The sequence below is a fragment of the Fulvia fulva genome, chromosome 7 (assembly GCF_020509005.1).
Source record: "Fulvia fulva chromosome 7, complete sequence".
NCBI classification, from domain to species: Eukaryota; Fungi; Ascomycota; class Dothideomycetes; order Mycosphaerellales; family Mycosphaerellaceae; genus Fulvia; species Fulvia fulva.
In genome coordinates, this window is record NC_063018.1 from 2,067,192 (window position 1) to 2,082,334 (window position 15,143).

Sequence of the window (15,143 nt, forward strand, 5' to 3'; positions counted from 1 at the left end):
TATTGATTGTGTTAGATATCTATCTAAGCTAAAGGGGAGAGAAGGTATCTCCCTATAAGCTAAGTTATCGTAGATGCCTTAGGCTACTAGATCACTTCCTAATCGTTAACTCTCTTTAAGATACTATATCTTAATATAGGTTAAGGATATCGTTACTATAATACTATAGCGTATTAAGGCCGTAATTAGCGTAAATAGAGGGTAGATAAGGTAGTAAATAAGGTAGTAAATATACCTTAGATACTAACGTTATCTATAGCTATATAATAGCTAAGTCTTACTACTTTAAGAATACTGACTACACCTTCCGCTATCGATATAAGTCTCGAAGCTAGAGTCTAATTAGTACGGCGCCCCGCGCACGGCTATATATACTATAGCAGGATGCGGAATAGTTAGGAGCCCGTACCAGGGTTACTCGACCCTTGCTGCAGCCCCTGCAATGTGACTCTTATGCGCGAAGACGCTGTAGGCCATGAGCCGTCAAGCTCGCATGGAGGTTGAAAGGGAGCGGGATGGAGTTGTCGTCGGCGAAAGAAAGATGGCACGTGGGGCTTTCCTTGCGAGTCATCTAGAACCCGAAGTGACACCGAATCTGAGCCCACGCGTTAACTTCACCGAGACGTCAACAAAACCACCATGGCACCATATCATCACGTCGGCTGCAAGCCAGGCCGCCCGCATGTCACGAAGAGATTGACTAACTGAGTGATTGAAAGATTGTTTAAGTGATTGATTGAACGAGGCCAGCAGCAGCCACTTTGCTAATCTGCATACTTCCCCTGGGGATTTTTCTGTACTGGCGGTAACCCATCCCAACCATTTCGGCCGTGATCATCCATCTTCACATATTCAAACTCAGCCGGGTCCTTCGCTTTCCACCGCCCGATGTTCTCTAGCAACGTCTTGGCATGGGCTGGAATGGGCATCTCCTTCTGATGAGGCGGCTTCGTAGCATTCATCATTAGATCCAACTGATCTTTTGTCATCTGGTGCTCGTCCCTGTACTTCACGACATCTTCCCATCTGCGGCATTGGCGGTTGATGGTGAAGTATGGGAACGGCATTCTCTGGTGCTCGGACCAGACCAGTGGCGAGAGATCCAGCGGGGCCAGGCACATCAATTCTTGGCGGACCATGTCTAGGCAATGGTAGAAGTGCGACCAGTAGAGTGGGTTGATGGGCCGTGAATACCTATCGCGGTCATCAACTCGAAGCCACCACAAGCCTTCCTTACTGCTGACTTACCAATAGTAGTCCAAGAAGGCACCTTGTCGCAGCATGTCAACACAGTGGACAAGATGAAAGACGTTGATCTCGGCCATGTAAGTGTTGCCAGTAGGGTCTCCAATCCACTGAGCGCCCACTTCAGGATCCATACCCATCTTCACCCAGTCCTCCTTCGACACAAAGATTCGATTTGCGTGGCCTCCCACAAGCTCTTCCCACCGAGCGTCTGTCTCGGGAGACGGATCCTGACGAAATGGCTGGCTTTCATTCCACCAGAGTTCGCCATCTACAACATGATGGTCGATGTGGAGATCGATATCATTGTGGACGGGTGCTGAGAGAACGAAACTTAGCATGTTCCTCCAGCTGGATCAGCTGCCACGACTTACAATACCAGCTTAACGAGGCGATTCGTTCTACGACCGGGAAGTCATCCAGTGTGGGTGCCGGTCGTCGTGCTAGATGCCAAGTCAAAGCAGATGTCGCCAACAAGCTCAGAGCCCAAGCTGATATCCATAGCCACGGCCGAGATCGTCTAGATAGCGAGCGAATCGACTCTTGCGATGGCAGAAGCTCTTCTGCTTCGACTATCGAGCTCGAGGACGACGCATAGTGATCGTCTTTCTCTGCAATACTATCGTCGTAGGGCGAGTCACTGCGTGACATGTTGTGTGAGCGCAGTGAGATCAAAGGTGAGTAGCTGTGGCATTCAGAGCTCGGATGCGCCGTGTTGCCACTTTACCTGGGCGTATATCCCTGCTGACAGACGGTCCTGGACGGGGTCATGCTTACAAGGAGGACAAACCCACCCCACGAGTTATGCGCGATTCTTGAAATTCTCCTAAGTCCTCTAGCGGAAGGCGACGTAGATTTGAAGTGTCTACGGCTATAATATAGTGGAACAAGTCCAACAATCCTAGGGCAACATTAATCGCTCTTTAAGATGCGCTTATTTAATTATCGATACGATACACGGGTGACAAGTTGTACTTAAAATAATATATTAAAAGGCCTCCGTTCTTATTAAAATAAGCGAAGGGTAGCACCGTAGCTCGAGGAAGTAGTTGTCCGCTATCGTCGCGGTACTACATACCGCTATCGTCGTAACGTATATATATATTGTTTCTTACGTACTCGGAGGGTATTTACCGCGCCGGGGCTAAGAAGCAAGCTAATTAAATAATTATAAGTTCTTTTTTTAGCTAATTAGACGATAGCTTAAATTTATTAGCGATAGCCTTTATCCTAAGACCTACCTCTACTAAGTACGGATCTTCCCCTTCCCCTTTACTCCTTTACCTTCCCGTCCGTAGCGCTTCGAAGGTAACAGAGTCTAATTATTATTCTCGCTACGGGAGCTTTACGGACATGCTACGTTTACTCCGGCTCGTAAGCTCGCCTCGTTCGCTTACGTATGCCCTCTAAGCTACACTTCACTTAACGATTAGAGCCCGGACTACTAAGCTTTGTTAGTGCTGAGAAATACGCGTACTAAGTTTGTCCTCTTTATAAACCTTAACACAACCCTGGACGGCAGCGGCCGCTTCGTATAGTTATTCCCTATATTGTCCTGTCTCGGCATACACCGGCTTCTCTCGATCATAGGAATGCCATGGATTGAAAGTTCGATATCGACAGGTCTTCCTCGTAGATACAGGCTATCCTTCTGTATCTTTTAAGTCACTAGACCACGTTGCTATTGGGTGCCTTAGCTATATACTCAGTGCTAACCCTGAAGAGCCTCGATCTCTAGATCCTTACAATTTTGACTTTCCTATGACAGGGAATAAGGCGTTGTAGATTGCCGACATGAGCTGATGGACCCCAGCGAAACACCATCGTGTTCCAAACATATGCCTTATGCACCAACGGAGAGAAGCATCTCTACCACGTGGGAGCGCATGTTGGGTAGTCGCCCGCAAGCCCTATTCTACATCTGGAGAATGCTCTCAACCATGTTTTTCCCCTTCAGCCGCTACCTTCTAAACAGACGCTACAGCCATCCACTGGCTGTGGACGGCAACATCTATGGCCGTGCGGCCCTTGGCTAAACCACCTTGGCCGAACAACACTAGCTGTAGGAACCATCGTGGCCTACCCCGAGTGTGCGAGCCTATTATCTCCGCGGTGTGATTTCTAGTACCTATCACGAGACGGAACAACGTCGGCCTCAATGCAGAGAGCCTGGCCTTACCTTGAACCCCAGCACGCTGCCTTTTTGATTATGAAAGACGAACTCCTTGAGCATGAAGGTAGACCACGTGGTTGGTATGAAAGCAGCATTGGACCAAATGAAGACACCGTCGAAACGCGAGCTCCTGGTAGCTTCATGTGATAGCACGAAAGCTTCGGCAATGCGAGGCCTAGGCTGAGCCCTTGCTCGCAGTGGTCCATGCGCTTGACGATAAAGATATATACGCCGATTTACTCGTATGGCGAGCGACAAGTTCCCCACCACCAGCCCTCTCCGAGTTACCAAAGCATCTACGTTCGACACAAGCTCCAGCGAACATGCACGTCTCCAAGATCTTGGCATTTGCTCCAACCCTGGCGCTGGCAGCACCTTTGGGTAGGCCATATGCTCGTTATATATCTACTGCTGTCATTCTGACAAAGTGTGCTGTGTAGCTGTCGAGAAAGCATCTGGTGTGAGACACGATGCAGCAGCCAAGCCAGATGATGCCTATCAATGGGCATCTGACAGTGGTTACGCCTCGTTCACTAAGCGGGCGGCCGAGAAGAAAGAGATAGCTCGTGATGCTAAGGCAAAGCCAGATGATGCCTATGACTGGGCATCTGACAGTGGTTACCCAGTCTTCACTAAACGTGCGGCCGAGAACAAGGCGGTAGCTCGTGATGCTAAGGCCAAACCTGATGACGCCTACCAGTGGGCATCGGACAGCGGATACGCTTCTTTCACGAAGCGTGAGGCTGTGCAAGTCGAGGCTTAAATTGGTATCAAGATGGAAGGAGGTGAATTCACGGCCGGACCACGAACTTTTAACATTCCTTTAAATGAGAAGGGTCTGTATCCAAATTTACGCTTGATGCTGATGCTTACACCGTCTTCCCCCATTATCTACCAACCTCCTCATCCCCGTCGCCTCCCCAGCCCCAACCGCATCACCCAAAACCCCTCGCAGCCACCTCAACGACCCTCTCCCTCATCTTCAAATCCAGAGGAAGACCCGGCGTATTCAAAATCTCCTTCGCCAGCTCATCTAGCGAAGCTGCCTTCTCGTAGTCCTCGGTCTGACCAGTCTGCGGGGCAAGCTTCATAGCCTCCTGCGAGGCCTGGCGCACGGCGAATGCGTGCTGGAGGAGATTACGGATTGTGGTCTCGGAGAGTTTTCCGTGGATTTGATGGTCGGTGAAGGCTTGGCTGTTGGTGTGTTCGAGGGATGTGAAGCTATGCGAGTTAGGCTGATGGGGTGCAACGGGGTGTGTTGGGAGAACTTACAAGGCTTCTTCGTCTTCGAGGGTGATGAGGGAGTTTGCGGCGAGGATTTTGCTGACGTCGCCGTTGAGCTGCTGGGCCGGTGTGACGGCGGGCACGCCTGGGCAGTCTTTACTGAGATGTCCGAGCGCACCACAGGAGTAGCAAGTTCGGCCCTCGGAGACGAAGGGTGTCGCTTGAGATCTGGGTGTCTGATCTGCGCCAGCCGTGCTCGCATGTGCTTCGACTGTGGCACTGCTTCCGCCGTCGGCTGACTCGTGTAGGAACTGACAAGCATCGCCATGATTACATCCGCCCTTCGTCTGCCAATATTTGCAGAGAATTTGGCCGTGGATGTTGTACCTGTTCTTCATGGGACTTGTGTATGCACGGCTGAGAGTAGGTCTCCTGGTGGAGGAGTCACCTGAGTCCGCAGGGGGCTTGGTCGGGCTGTTGTGCTTCTGAGGGCTCTTCGTCTTTGGGCTGGAGCCTTTGGGCTTGTTTGCTGCTTTCTCGTGTTGACCCTGGGTCTTGGTGGAAGTGTCCTCGAGTTTCGTTGTGTGCGCCTTCTCTTTTTTCTTCGGCGAGTTGTTGCCCTGCCTCTTCCCTCTACCTTTGTTCGGCGATGAGGTGTCAGCAGCTTTCGACTGCTTGTTGGGGGTGGCCATCTTATGGATGTTGCAGATGGAGTCTGTTATGTTGTAGATTTGTGTAGCTAACTGATCATGTCAAGTGGCGAAGTCGAGGGTTGCTCGAGGACCTCGCTAAGAGCCGCGATCCTTGCAGATATGTGACTAGCGCCTTTTTGGCGTGCCTGTCAGCCCCAAGACGGCGGCGCACACGTTGATGATACCTAGGTAATGAGCGCTCGCAACACGGTGGATAGTGCAGCGAGATCGCCGGGTCCTGATCCATATCGATTTCGTTCTTCAAGCTGCAGGTTTTACGTATCACCAAAAACGAAGATTCCCTTCCCTTTCCGATACCCCTCCAAAGTCCCTTGTACAGCATCCACAAGCACATCCTGTTTCGTATCATGATTCCACGTAGTCTTCTGCGTCGGAATATCTTGGAACTTGCCCTGCCTCGTCAACTCCAAGATCTCATTGACACACGCCTCCTTCTGATCTGGGTACTTGTCACTCCACCTGCTAACCCAAAAGCCATTAAAGCTGATGTTCTTGAAAATGAGCAGACCCATTGGCAAGTTGACTGGCTGCTTCGACATTGCACCGTATGTCACCATAGGACTGTTCGCGGATAGGTGCTTCGCCATGTCGTTTACGAGGGCTCCGCCGACGCAGTTCAGTCCCAGTCTTATCGGCTCCCTCCCGCCATTTGTGAACTGCTTGACCTTATCCCTGAAGTCTTTACTCTTCAGCTCCTCCTCGGTGACGACTACATCCGCACCAAGACTCTTGAGATCGTTCACAAGTTCCTCATGACCGCTCTCCCTCTTCCGCACAACATTAATGCTCTTGTATCCCCACAGCCGTCCCAGCTGTATTGCAGCCCTCCCCACACCAGAGTTGGCTCCATTCTGCATGAACCACTCTCCTTCGTTCAGCTGCACAATGTCCTTCAACATGCGATACGCCGTGCAAGGATTGACACTAACAGTCCCAACCTGCTCCGGCTTCAGTCCATCCCGGTTCTTGATGGGGAACAACTGATCTGCCGTTGTCTGCGCATGTGTCCTCCACGTTCCGAACCCTTGCTTCTTCAAAATGACCCAGTCACCGTTCTCGATGCCTTTCACATTGTTTCCCTTGCTGATCACTTCAGCGACACCTTCATTGCCCCCTACTGCTATGGGATCAGGTGGTGAGAGGGAGGTTGTCCAGGTGGGTTTGGTGGGGTAGACACCTTGGATCTGGTTGATGTCGGCTGGGTTGATGGGGGAGGCGAGGAACTTTAAGGTGAGGAGACCACCGGATGGTGGTGAGATGCTGTGGCCGTGAAGGCGGAGGACATCTTTGGGTTCGCCGAAGCCGCTCAGGACGAGAGCTTTTGCTTGTTCGTAGCCGAAGGCTGAGATGTGTCGGCGTTGGGGCGTGAAAGTGGTAGTGGTGGTGGGACGGAGGGAGCTGAGGATGGCCCGAGAGCGGGATGTGAATGCTCTTGACGGTGCCATTGTGATTGATGACATTCACTCAAGGAGAGTTCGCATGTGGAAGGAAGAGCTCGGGATGCAGATGGAAATAGCTCATGCATGGTGACGCTGCTTGCCGAGGGAGCGGAGACAAGTCCGCTGGACGACACGTCTTGTTCCTTCGACGCGATGAGAAGTTGGACACGATCATAGGAACGTGATTGTCGTTCACACTACATTACATGAGAAGCGCCCCGACCTGGCGCTCCTCCGTGAGCCCCTCCACGCGACTACTGTAGTCGATGGGCCCTCCGTGCTACGTAAGATCTATGCTAACAGTCTGCTGTACCAAATAACAAAAACTCCTTCGCTAAAACATCGCTTCAAACGCAACAACAGATCCCATCACTATGCCATCCACTCCGCTTGACCACAGTCTCCTCCTCGACATCACAATCCTCGTCCCTCAGTTCACCCACTACGCCTCGGGACGTACCTCCCTCGGCCTTCTCCGCGGTAGCACAAACTGCATGCCTGCCAACTCGGGCGGAAAGTACGGCTCCGGGTCATCATCGACGTCGGCGCTCGGAGCATAGGGTAGCTCACTCCCGTGTGGCTCATACATAGCGCTGCTCACCGGCAGTGGCAATACCTCCGCCGGTTCCGCCTCGTCGAGGTCGAGAAGGCTCACATCGCCGCCTATGTCGGAGTATAGACTGGGGCTGTCGCTGATGGATCTGTACAGCGCTATGGTGTCCTCGATGTGATTCAGAAGGTCGCCGAATGGGTTGGCCGCGAAGCTCTGGGCGGGAGCACTCCAGCGGCTGAAGTCGTCCGATGCCAATCTGGATGGTTGGTTGAAAGCGGTGATGCTCTCATTCCGACGGCTGAAGTCAATTGACGGCTCACTGGATGGCTGGCAGAAAGCTGTAATGCTCTCACTCCAACGGCTGAAGTCGTTCGATGCCGGTCTGGACGGCTGATTGAAAGCGGTGATGCTCTCACTCCAACGGCTGAAGTCAGTCGATGGCTCTCTGGGTGGCTGATTGAAAGCGGTGATGCTCTCGATACCATTGGAGACTGTGCGCTGCGACATGAACTCGTTGAAGTCGCTGGCCGCCGGGACGTATGGCTGCTGGAAGGCAGTGGTGTCCTCTGCAAGAGACGAACCGACATGGATGCCTTCAAATGCTTCGCTGTCCTCGGCTGAGCATATTTCCGCTTCCATGGAGTGGACGCTTGGAGCGCGTTGGATGTGGTCGGCATCCCATCGTCTTTCCGCGGCGACGCACAGATGGACAAGATCATCTAGAGACTCTTGGCGATAATTGCGAGCGCTATCGAATCTTCTGCGAGGGTGGTCTCGCTTCTGGTTGTTGCCGCCACGGCGTAATTCCCTGGTTGGGCGAAGTAGACTGGAAGGGCTTATCTCACCAAAGCTTGGCAGTGCTGGTATGCTGACTACTCCCGGCAGACCCACTCCAGAATCGTTACGTGCTGGATGCTGCATCACAAGTGGGCCAGGGTGCCCAACTGGAGCCATAGGTTCCGGGAAGTGCGGCTGCTGGCTGGCGGGTCCGGAGCTTGCCGCATCGGAGAATGGACTCTGCAGCTTGCGTCCGCTAAGAACCACGAAGGAGCGCTCGCAGGGTACCTCCTTCGACGATTTGGAGCGTCTACGCGCATCGAGGAGCTCGCGTCGCTTGGCCGTGAACATCGAGGCAAAGCCAAGTCCACAGCTGCGACGTGAGGCGCTGTCACTCTGCGAGCTGATGCTGGCAGCTGTCGACTGTGGTGGTGTCGGATCAGCTCGGGGAGTTGACAGCTGGGTAGTTTCTTGCAAGTGCTCCTCGGACTTCGAGGAGCGGTCTTGAGACATGGCAGTCGACTGCTGGCGGTGCAAGTCAGACATGCTTGTGATCTCTTGTTGAGGATCTTCGTCGTTGAGAGGGTCGCGGTGTGTGCCTCTCTTGGAATTTTCGAAATGTCGTTGACAACACGTGGTTGTACGACCTGGCCAAAGTATTGTTGATGTTGTTGTATGCAGTGGTATTGCTTGAGTGCAAAAGGCTTGCTTGCTGATATTTTTTGAGCTTTTTGCAGATGGTGGTGTTGTGGTGAGAGAGCAATATGTGGAAAATAGAGAGGATTAAATTCGAAATCGAGAAAGGATGTACTTACCAGCTGTTGGTCCTCAGGGAGCCCAGCACGATGGACCAAAGGTCGGAAATAGCTATATCGTCAGGAACTGGTAAGAATTACGCTCTACTGATTCGCTATCTATAGTATACTCTGGCCTACGAAACATCTGGAGTTTTGGGGCCAGTCGAATGGTCAAACATATCCGACTTTCTTGAGGACATGCGTGGAATGTATGTCACAGAGACTGGCTATATTCACGCAGCGCTGTATGGATGCTGGGTTTGAGATACAAGGATCCAGTCACGAGGCCCGACTACGATAATATCTCAACCATGATTTCAGAAGCCCGCCTTTAACAGCAACGGGCGCTCTTGCACCTCGACAGCCGAATTTGAGCCACGCCAAGCCTCAAGGACGATATCCACGAGTTGTCCATCAGCTGGAATTGAGCGCCCTGTAAAAAATAGCTTTTTGGCATCGGGCCGAAGCATTCACACACTCGGCTTCAGAAAGCCCACAAGGCTCCGTTCTGTCAGCATGGCCTCGGGCCGCAGATCAAAGCTTCCACTGCGCTGGGACACCACACAGGAATTATGGATATTGCCTCTAGAGGTACCTCAGGCACGACGCAGGAGGCAGTGGGGAGCATTCTGGGATGTCGGACGGCGAAGTACGACAAGCGAGAGCACCAGAATCAGGCCCAGCCTCCCGACAGGCATCACAGCCCAGCGCTGGAGTCGACGACCATCTTCCCGTTTCCTCGAGACGACATAGCAGAAGACAACCCAGCGGAGGAAGACATGGGGATGGAGAACTTGAGATTCCATGCATATGGATCAGACCAACACCCTACGGCAGGTCTGCGCAAGGCCGTAAAGCTCAAGGGCTCGGTATATAGCTTGCGGAACAGGCTGAAAAGCTCGATCAGCAACATGAGTCTCCAAACGGCATTCAAAGATGACGGGCAAGATGTTGGACCACAGCAGAGGAGCAAGCTCAAAAGTCCCACAAGTCAGCTCAATCTACGTACGGCATTTGGGCGACATCAAGGTTCAGCTGATGCAGATTGTGGCGACTCGAAGGGACTGAGAAGTGCATTGAGCAACATGAGCATGGGACGAGCTTTCCAGCGTAAAGAGCCTGATTTTGTGATGCTGCCAGAAGAGGAAGTGGAAGAGGGACAATCATCAACACCACAGCGGCGAAAACGACTGGCTATGCATGGTGATGATCTGCCTGCCGGTGGAATTGGTCTCCGGCAAGCAGTCAGCAACATGAGCCTTCGGTCCAGCGCCACTTTCAATAGAATGTTGGAGGGTGAGCTCGAGCTTCCTACAGAGTCCGTTCCATCGCTGGTTCGAAAGAAGCTTGCTAAGCCAGGAGAGGCACCACCTCACGATTTGAAGCAGTCGCTTAGCTCCATAGCATTACGTGCCGGCTTCATAAGCTCTGAGGCAGAACGTGATGACCTGGGGCCACGACCGATACCAGTACGTCGCAAGAGATTGGCCATTTCCGTACAGCTGCCACCGCGCGGTCAAGTGCTGATCCCACCAATACCAGAGAGTCCGAGGTACTGCACAGGGAGCTACCAGCTGATCGTGAAGCCAGAGGTCATGGTCCATAATGGTGATACTGCGGATCTGCAAAACGCAGGCGATATGTTCGTTGCCACTGAAGTCAGCGCACAAGGCCCAAGCTCGACTGTACGAAGACAAGACAGATCAATGGATACGTTGGGTGAAGCTCTCGATACAACGCAGCGCAAGGACAAGTTTTGTGACCCAAAGACTCTAGCGATTCTGACTGGAGCCTGCCACAGTACAAGCGCAGAGAACCACCTCGACTACCAATCTGACACCAGCGACCCCTTCGTACGAGGCTACTATCGTACTCACCATGCCAACCGACATCTGGATCACGAAGACGACGGCTGCAACTCGCAAGCACGAACACCACATCCGACCCCATCACCTTCCCCACATCATCGTGATGAAGCGAGTTCCTTAAGTACCTCCGAGTTCTTCGCGGGCTTCAGTGGTGGGTCGAGATCAGTGTCTCCCATCACCATGCCTCGTACTGATGCCGGCTCTGAACGAACACAGCACACCGTGCGGCCGAAAAGAAGTTCCTCGATTTTACCCAGAACATGGCGGTTCACGCCGTCAATAACAGCGAGATCTTGGACGCTGGGATCTAGCACTCGCGGCGTAAAGCAGTGTCAGAGTGGCGAGTCTTATGCGTTCTCGTGGACTGAGGGTAATGCGGAAGATTTCTGCGCTTTTGTGGAGGCGGCGGAGGGGGGGATGATTTAGGGATGTGTCCGTGACTACAAGCTGTGGCCACGCTTCGGTCTTGTGAAGAACGATCTTGCAGACTCGGTTGAATCGTATGTGTGTAGGAGACGGCGATCTTATCGAGACACATGGACCATGTAGAGTGTTCTTTGGAAACAACAGTGGCCGCCTGTGGTCCGCGTTATGCACAACTCAAGTCTGCAAACGTATTCCACTGTCGGTCGTATGCTACAGCAGGATTCTCATTACCTTGTTTAAGTCTCTGGCATTCCAGGAGCCTGGCTCATACCGCGCGCCCTGGAACACCATTCCAGTCAATCCACAGAAACGCCAGACCCACGCCCAACGCAAACCTTCCGCCCACTCATCCCTTCAACTCCCTTCCCTGATCAAGACTGCAACGAAAACAAATCAGTAAAAATAACGCTTCCTCCCACTCAAATTAAAGTCCCAGCCAACCTGTAATTCGCCCGATTCCCCCCAGCCTCATGCTTAGCCCACTGCTCATGGTCTTCTCTTCGTCGATAATGCACACTCGGATCCGCCGCCGTGAAGCTATTGACCGAGCTGTGCCTCTTCATCGCAATGCGGAGGAGGCCGTCGGTCTGGCGCTCTTTGTCGCGGGAGGCGAGTTTGGCGAATTTGTGCTCGGTGCGCTTTTGGCGGCGTTTGGTGAAGAGCTTGTGGAGGAATGAGGGCATGATGGTGAATGTCATGAAGACGTGAGATGGGGAAGGTGGGTTCGGTGTTGGAGCTGGAGTTGGTCCCCTGTACGACTTCGCTTAGAGACGCTTGGTGGATCTTATGACGAGTGTGACTGGGGTTTGTGGGTGAATGTCGGGTAGATCTTTCTCGCTTCGTGGTGGTCTTGGTGGAGGTTGTGTGACCGTAAGGTGTATGGGTCAAGGTACTGCTTAGAGATTACTTGTCTATTAGCGCTGAAAGGGAGGAACAAGAAGTCAATAGGCTGCATTGTTATTGAACATCCCCGATCTGTGGCGCCGTGTGTTGCGACATTCACTGCTGTTCCCAGATGACGATCAGCAAGTGCCAAGACACGTGTCTCGAGTCAGAATGTTTGCTACATGCATGTGATTCTGCTATGTCTGCCATGGAATTGCTCCGTGAGCATGACTTTCTTGTATGCGCTGTAGGAATGCCATCGAGGCCCCGAAACAAGATTTCCAAGACCAGATCTTACGTGGCCGTCACCTTGCACCCCAACTGCGTCTGCCCTCCATAAAGCGTATACTTCGTAACAGCACTCCCAGCCTCACACGTGCTCGTGGCCTCAACACTCGTCCGCAAAGTCTTTGCCGGCGGTACAACGCATGACCACGAATCTGTGGCAATTCCGAGCATGCACGGGATTGCTGCTGCTGTGCATGCTGAAGGACAGTCTCCTTTGTCCGTGACGATACTGTCTGGACATGCGATCTTGGCGGCAGCTGTGACTTGGGTTGATGGTACTGTGGTTGCAGACATGTACTTGTATGCTGTCTCCGCGGCTTGTGGTTGGAGAAGATAAGGTGGTTCGAGGGGAGTTGCTGATCAGGTGGAGATCAGCAGTAGAAGAGCTGCGAGCCTTGTCCAGGAGGTCGGCGAGGGGAGCATCCTGTTCATTAAGCGTAACGACCGACGAGCGCTAGCCATCCACCGTAGCAACGTGTGAGCTTGCGAACACTCGAGCGTAGGTGGTGGCGTCAGCGAGGAGGGAGTGGAGCTCTATCACCAGCCCTCAACTAGCCTTGGCGCCCGCTCTGATTGGTCAACTTTCAAGATTTAGGGTCACGTGACCTACCGCACTGTGCCTGTTGGCGAACTCGCAAACATATACTCGTCGCTAACGCCTATGTCGTCGTATAATAAGCACTGTACGTCGGGTAGCGGTAGCGTGGATCGCACGCTACTTTGCAGTCTAGAAGGGTTGGTAGAGAGCTCCACTCCGCTACGCTTACCTTTGGAGGTTCACAACCGCCAACAGCACATTTTAGTACGTTGATGTAGTGCTACTGGTTGATTGGTCAGTACAAGAGTTGTCAAGCATCGAGTGTATTCTTACTGCTAGACTACTTGTGTTGTGGGAGATCGACTTGGCTCCTCGGCTTGGATGAAGAAGCATTGTGGCTCCAGAACATCGATCCATATATCTCATCGTGCTCGGAGGTGACGCCGAAAGGTTCTGTCACACAGCATATCTGCCAGAGAGCGATGGTTGGAGAACAATTTTTTCCCTGCCGGAGCCCCACGATAATGTTGACGTCCTAGACATCAATGCATGAGCAATTTCAGCTCGTCTACACGAGAGTCGACAACGATACGAGCGAGGATGCTGTAGCGAGGACCATACCAAGTCCTCTGCTGTATTCGACATCGTAAGTCATTGTCTGAGCTGTGGCCAGTCTCGCTTGACTTATATTGATGTCCATTCCGTGGCATCACTATCTTGTCTGGTCGATGTTTTCCGCTGTCATTGAATCACACTGTTTGCTTTCGAAGGCCTTGAGGTGATCGAGTCGTGGTGACCATCGGCAGGTACGCTCGTGCCCAGCGCCCCTCCTGTCAGCACTACATCCCAACTGCAGGTCCACGTACGCCTTCCTGCCGAGCCAAATGCCTCTTCTCGATGGTATACTGTGTCAGTCCGACGTATGCGTTCATCTTAAGAATGCTGAACACTGTAAGATTAGTGATTCTCCATGCCGGAATTGCGGAATCCATGGGATCCACTGACCCTCACCCTCGCGGCCATTGAGAAGCAATGCCCTGATCAGTAAAGCAGGAGAGTTACTGGCAAGCACCAAGCACCAAGCTCCCACAAGCCCGCCCCATAGAGCTTATCCGACGCTTGATCGGAGGGATGCATCACATCCCTGCATCCCATGCAGCCACCAGTTCCCGACGTGTCCATCGCCACGAATAGCAGCCCACGAGCACCGGGTGTCACCCCAAATGATCGGAGAACATGCAGGTGATCGTGTTTCCGCCTCGTGCGAACGGCAGCTGGCAGGACCGACCATGTGGCTCGAAGTCCTGATACCGTGCTATGGCTGCATGTACATGTCAGCCGCATTCTTCGTGTGAAGTCGGGCGCCGGAGGGATTTGAGTGGCGGATTGGGGAGTGGTTGGTCAGCAGCGCGAGATGGAGTTTAGTAGAAAGAAGAGCACATAATTTAGCGGTTGATAGGGCATCGCATGAAAGGGTAGGTAATCGCAGCGAGTCTCTGTTAGTCTACCTACCCTCCCTTCCCAGCCTATTCCAGTATCAGTCCCCCCTTCTACCCCAACCTTGCCACGCCTGACCGTATCGCCAGCGGTGCGTCTGTCTCCTCATCTCAGAAGGTATTGTCTGCCGGGAAATGTATCGATATCGCTCGGACTCGCGTTCCTCAACCTCCAGATATCCGTCATCCTGGGGTATAAGAATCGTAGTACCCCTCGGCACAAACGCAACCTGCTGAATCAGATCCGCAAACCGCTGCCCAGCGCCCTCGCCAGTCAAGCGAGTGATGAACAGCGTCACCAAAGCCGTGACCGTGATACCATAATTGGGAATTGCAGCGCGGATCTCATCGAGTGACGAAAAGGGTGGAACGGGGTTTGGTGTATACTGCCAGTCCTTTGGTATGAACATAGCGTTCGGTTTTCTGAAAACAACACGTCCAGCGCCCGGTCTCGAGGTTACGACCTGCGCGGCCAAACGACCGAATTTCTTGCCTTTGCGGCCATAACGTGGTTTGAAAATCGCACGATACTCGTCGAATGCGATGCCGAACGTGGGAATAACAGAGCGAATCTCTTCTAGGGTCGGGAAATGCTTCGATGGTTGCATGGGTGGAGCTGTTCTCGGACTCGGCCCTGACGTAGCGCTCTGTGCTCTTGGAATAATACGTCTGGTTGTCATGTCCACGGTGCCAACCTGCTTGAGTAGGGCACCGAACTCTT

General features: G+C 52.7%; 8 protein-coding genes across 8 annotated transcripts; 2 read left to right on the forward strand and 6 right to left on the reverse strand.

Annotated features, from left to right (window-relative positions):
* Positions 1-764: 764 nt before the first annotated feature.
* On the reverse strand, positions 765-1,896 carry CLAFUR5_10230 (uncharacterized protein; the record flags this gene model as incomplete). The annotated part of the gene is made up of 3 exons (XM_047909378.1): positions 765-1,194; positions 1,249-1,564; positions 1,620-1,896. 3 exons carry the CDS (start codon positions 1,894-1,896, stop codon positions 765-767), a joined length of 1,023 nt encoding a protein of 340 aa, XP_047764612.1.
* Positions 1,897-3,741: 1,845 nt separating this feature from the next.
* On the forward strand, positions 3,742-4,181 carry CLAFUR5_10231 (uncharacterized protein; the record flags this gene model as incomplete). Its single annotated transcript, XM_047909379.1, has 2 exons — positions 3,742-3,799; positions 3,859-4,181. The coding sequence occupies 2 exons, from the start codon at positions 3,742-3,744 to the stop codon at positions 4,179-4,181; spliced, it is 381 nt and encodes a 126-aa protein (XP_047764613.1).
* Positions 4,182-4,353: 172 nt separating this feature from the next.
* CLAFUR5_10232 (uncharacterized protein) lies at positions 4,354-5,334 on the reverse strand (the record flags this gene model as incomplete). The annotated part of the gene is made up of 2 exons (XM_047909380.1): positions 4,354-4,639; positions 4,691-5,334. 2 exons carry the CDS (start codon positions 5,332-5,334, stop codon positions 4,354-4,356), a joined length of 930 nt encoding a protein of 309 aa, XP_047764080.1.
* Positions 5,335-5,609: 275 nt separating this feature from the next.
* Positions 5,610-6,815, reverse strand: CLAFUR5_10233 (Enoyl-[acyl-carrier-protein] reductase, mitochondrial; the record flags this gene model as incomplete). The annotated part of the gene is made up of 1 exon (XM_047909381.1): positions 5,610-6,815. One exon carries the CDS (start codon positions 6,813-6,815, stop codon positions 5,610-5,612), a length of 1,206 nt encoding a protein of 401 aa, XP_047764081.1.
* A 421-nt stretch (positions 6,816-7,236) lies between these two features.
* CLAFUR5_10234 (uncharacterized protein) lies at positions 7,237-8,670 on the reverse strand (the record flags this gene model as incomplete). The annotated part of the gene is made up of 1 exon (XM_047909382.1): positions 7,237-8,670. One exon carries the CDS (start codon positions 8,668-8,670, stop codon positions 7,237-7,239), a length of 1,434 nt encoding a protein of 477 aa, XP_047764616.1.
* Positions 8,671-9,493: 823 nt separating this feature from the next.
* Positions 9,494-11,100, forward strand: CLAFUR5_10235 (uncharacterized protein; the record flags this gene model as incomplete). The annotated part of the gene is made up of 2 exons (XM_047909383.1): positions 9,494-10,940; positions 11,006-11,100. The coding sequence occupies 2 exons, from the start codon at positions 9,494-9,496 to the stop codon at positions 11,098-11,100; spliced, it is 1,542 nt and encodes a 513-aa protein (XP_047764617.1).
* Positions 11,101-11,561: 461 nt separating this feature from the next.
* On the reverse strand, positions 11,562-11,913 carry CLAFUR5_10236 (uncharacterized protein; the record flags this gene model as incomplete). Its single annotated transcript, XM_047909384.1, has 2 exons — positions 11,562-11,592; positions 11,657-11,913. The coding sequence occupies 2 exons, from the start codon at positions 11,911-11,913 to the stop codon at positions 11,562-11,564; spliced, it is 288 nt and encodes a 95-aa protein (XP_047764618.1).
* A 2,550-nt stretch (positions 11,914-14,463) lies between these two features.
* Positions 14,464-15,102, reverse strand: CLAFUR5_10237 (uncharacterized protein; the record flags this gene model as incomplete). Its single annotated transcript, XM_047909385.1, has 1 exon — positions 14,464-15,102. The coding sequence occupies one exon, from the start codon at positions 15,100-15,102 to the stop codon at positions 14,464-14,466; it is 639 nt and encodes a 212-aa protein (XP_047764619.1).
* Between the last annotated feature and the right edge of the window lie 41 nt (positions 15,103-15,143).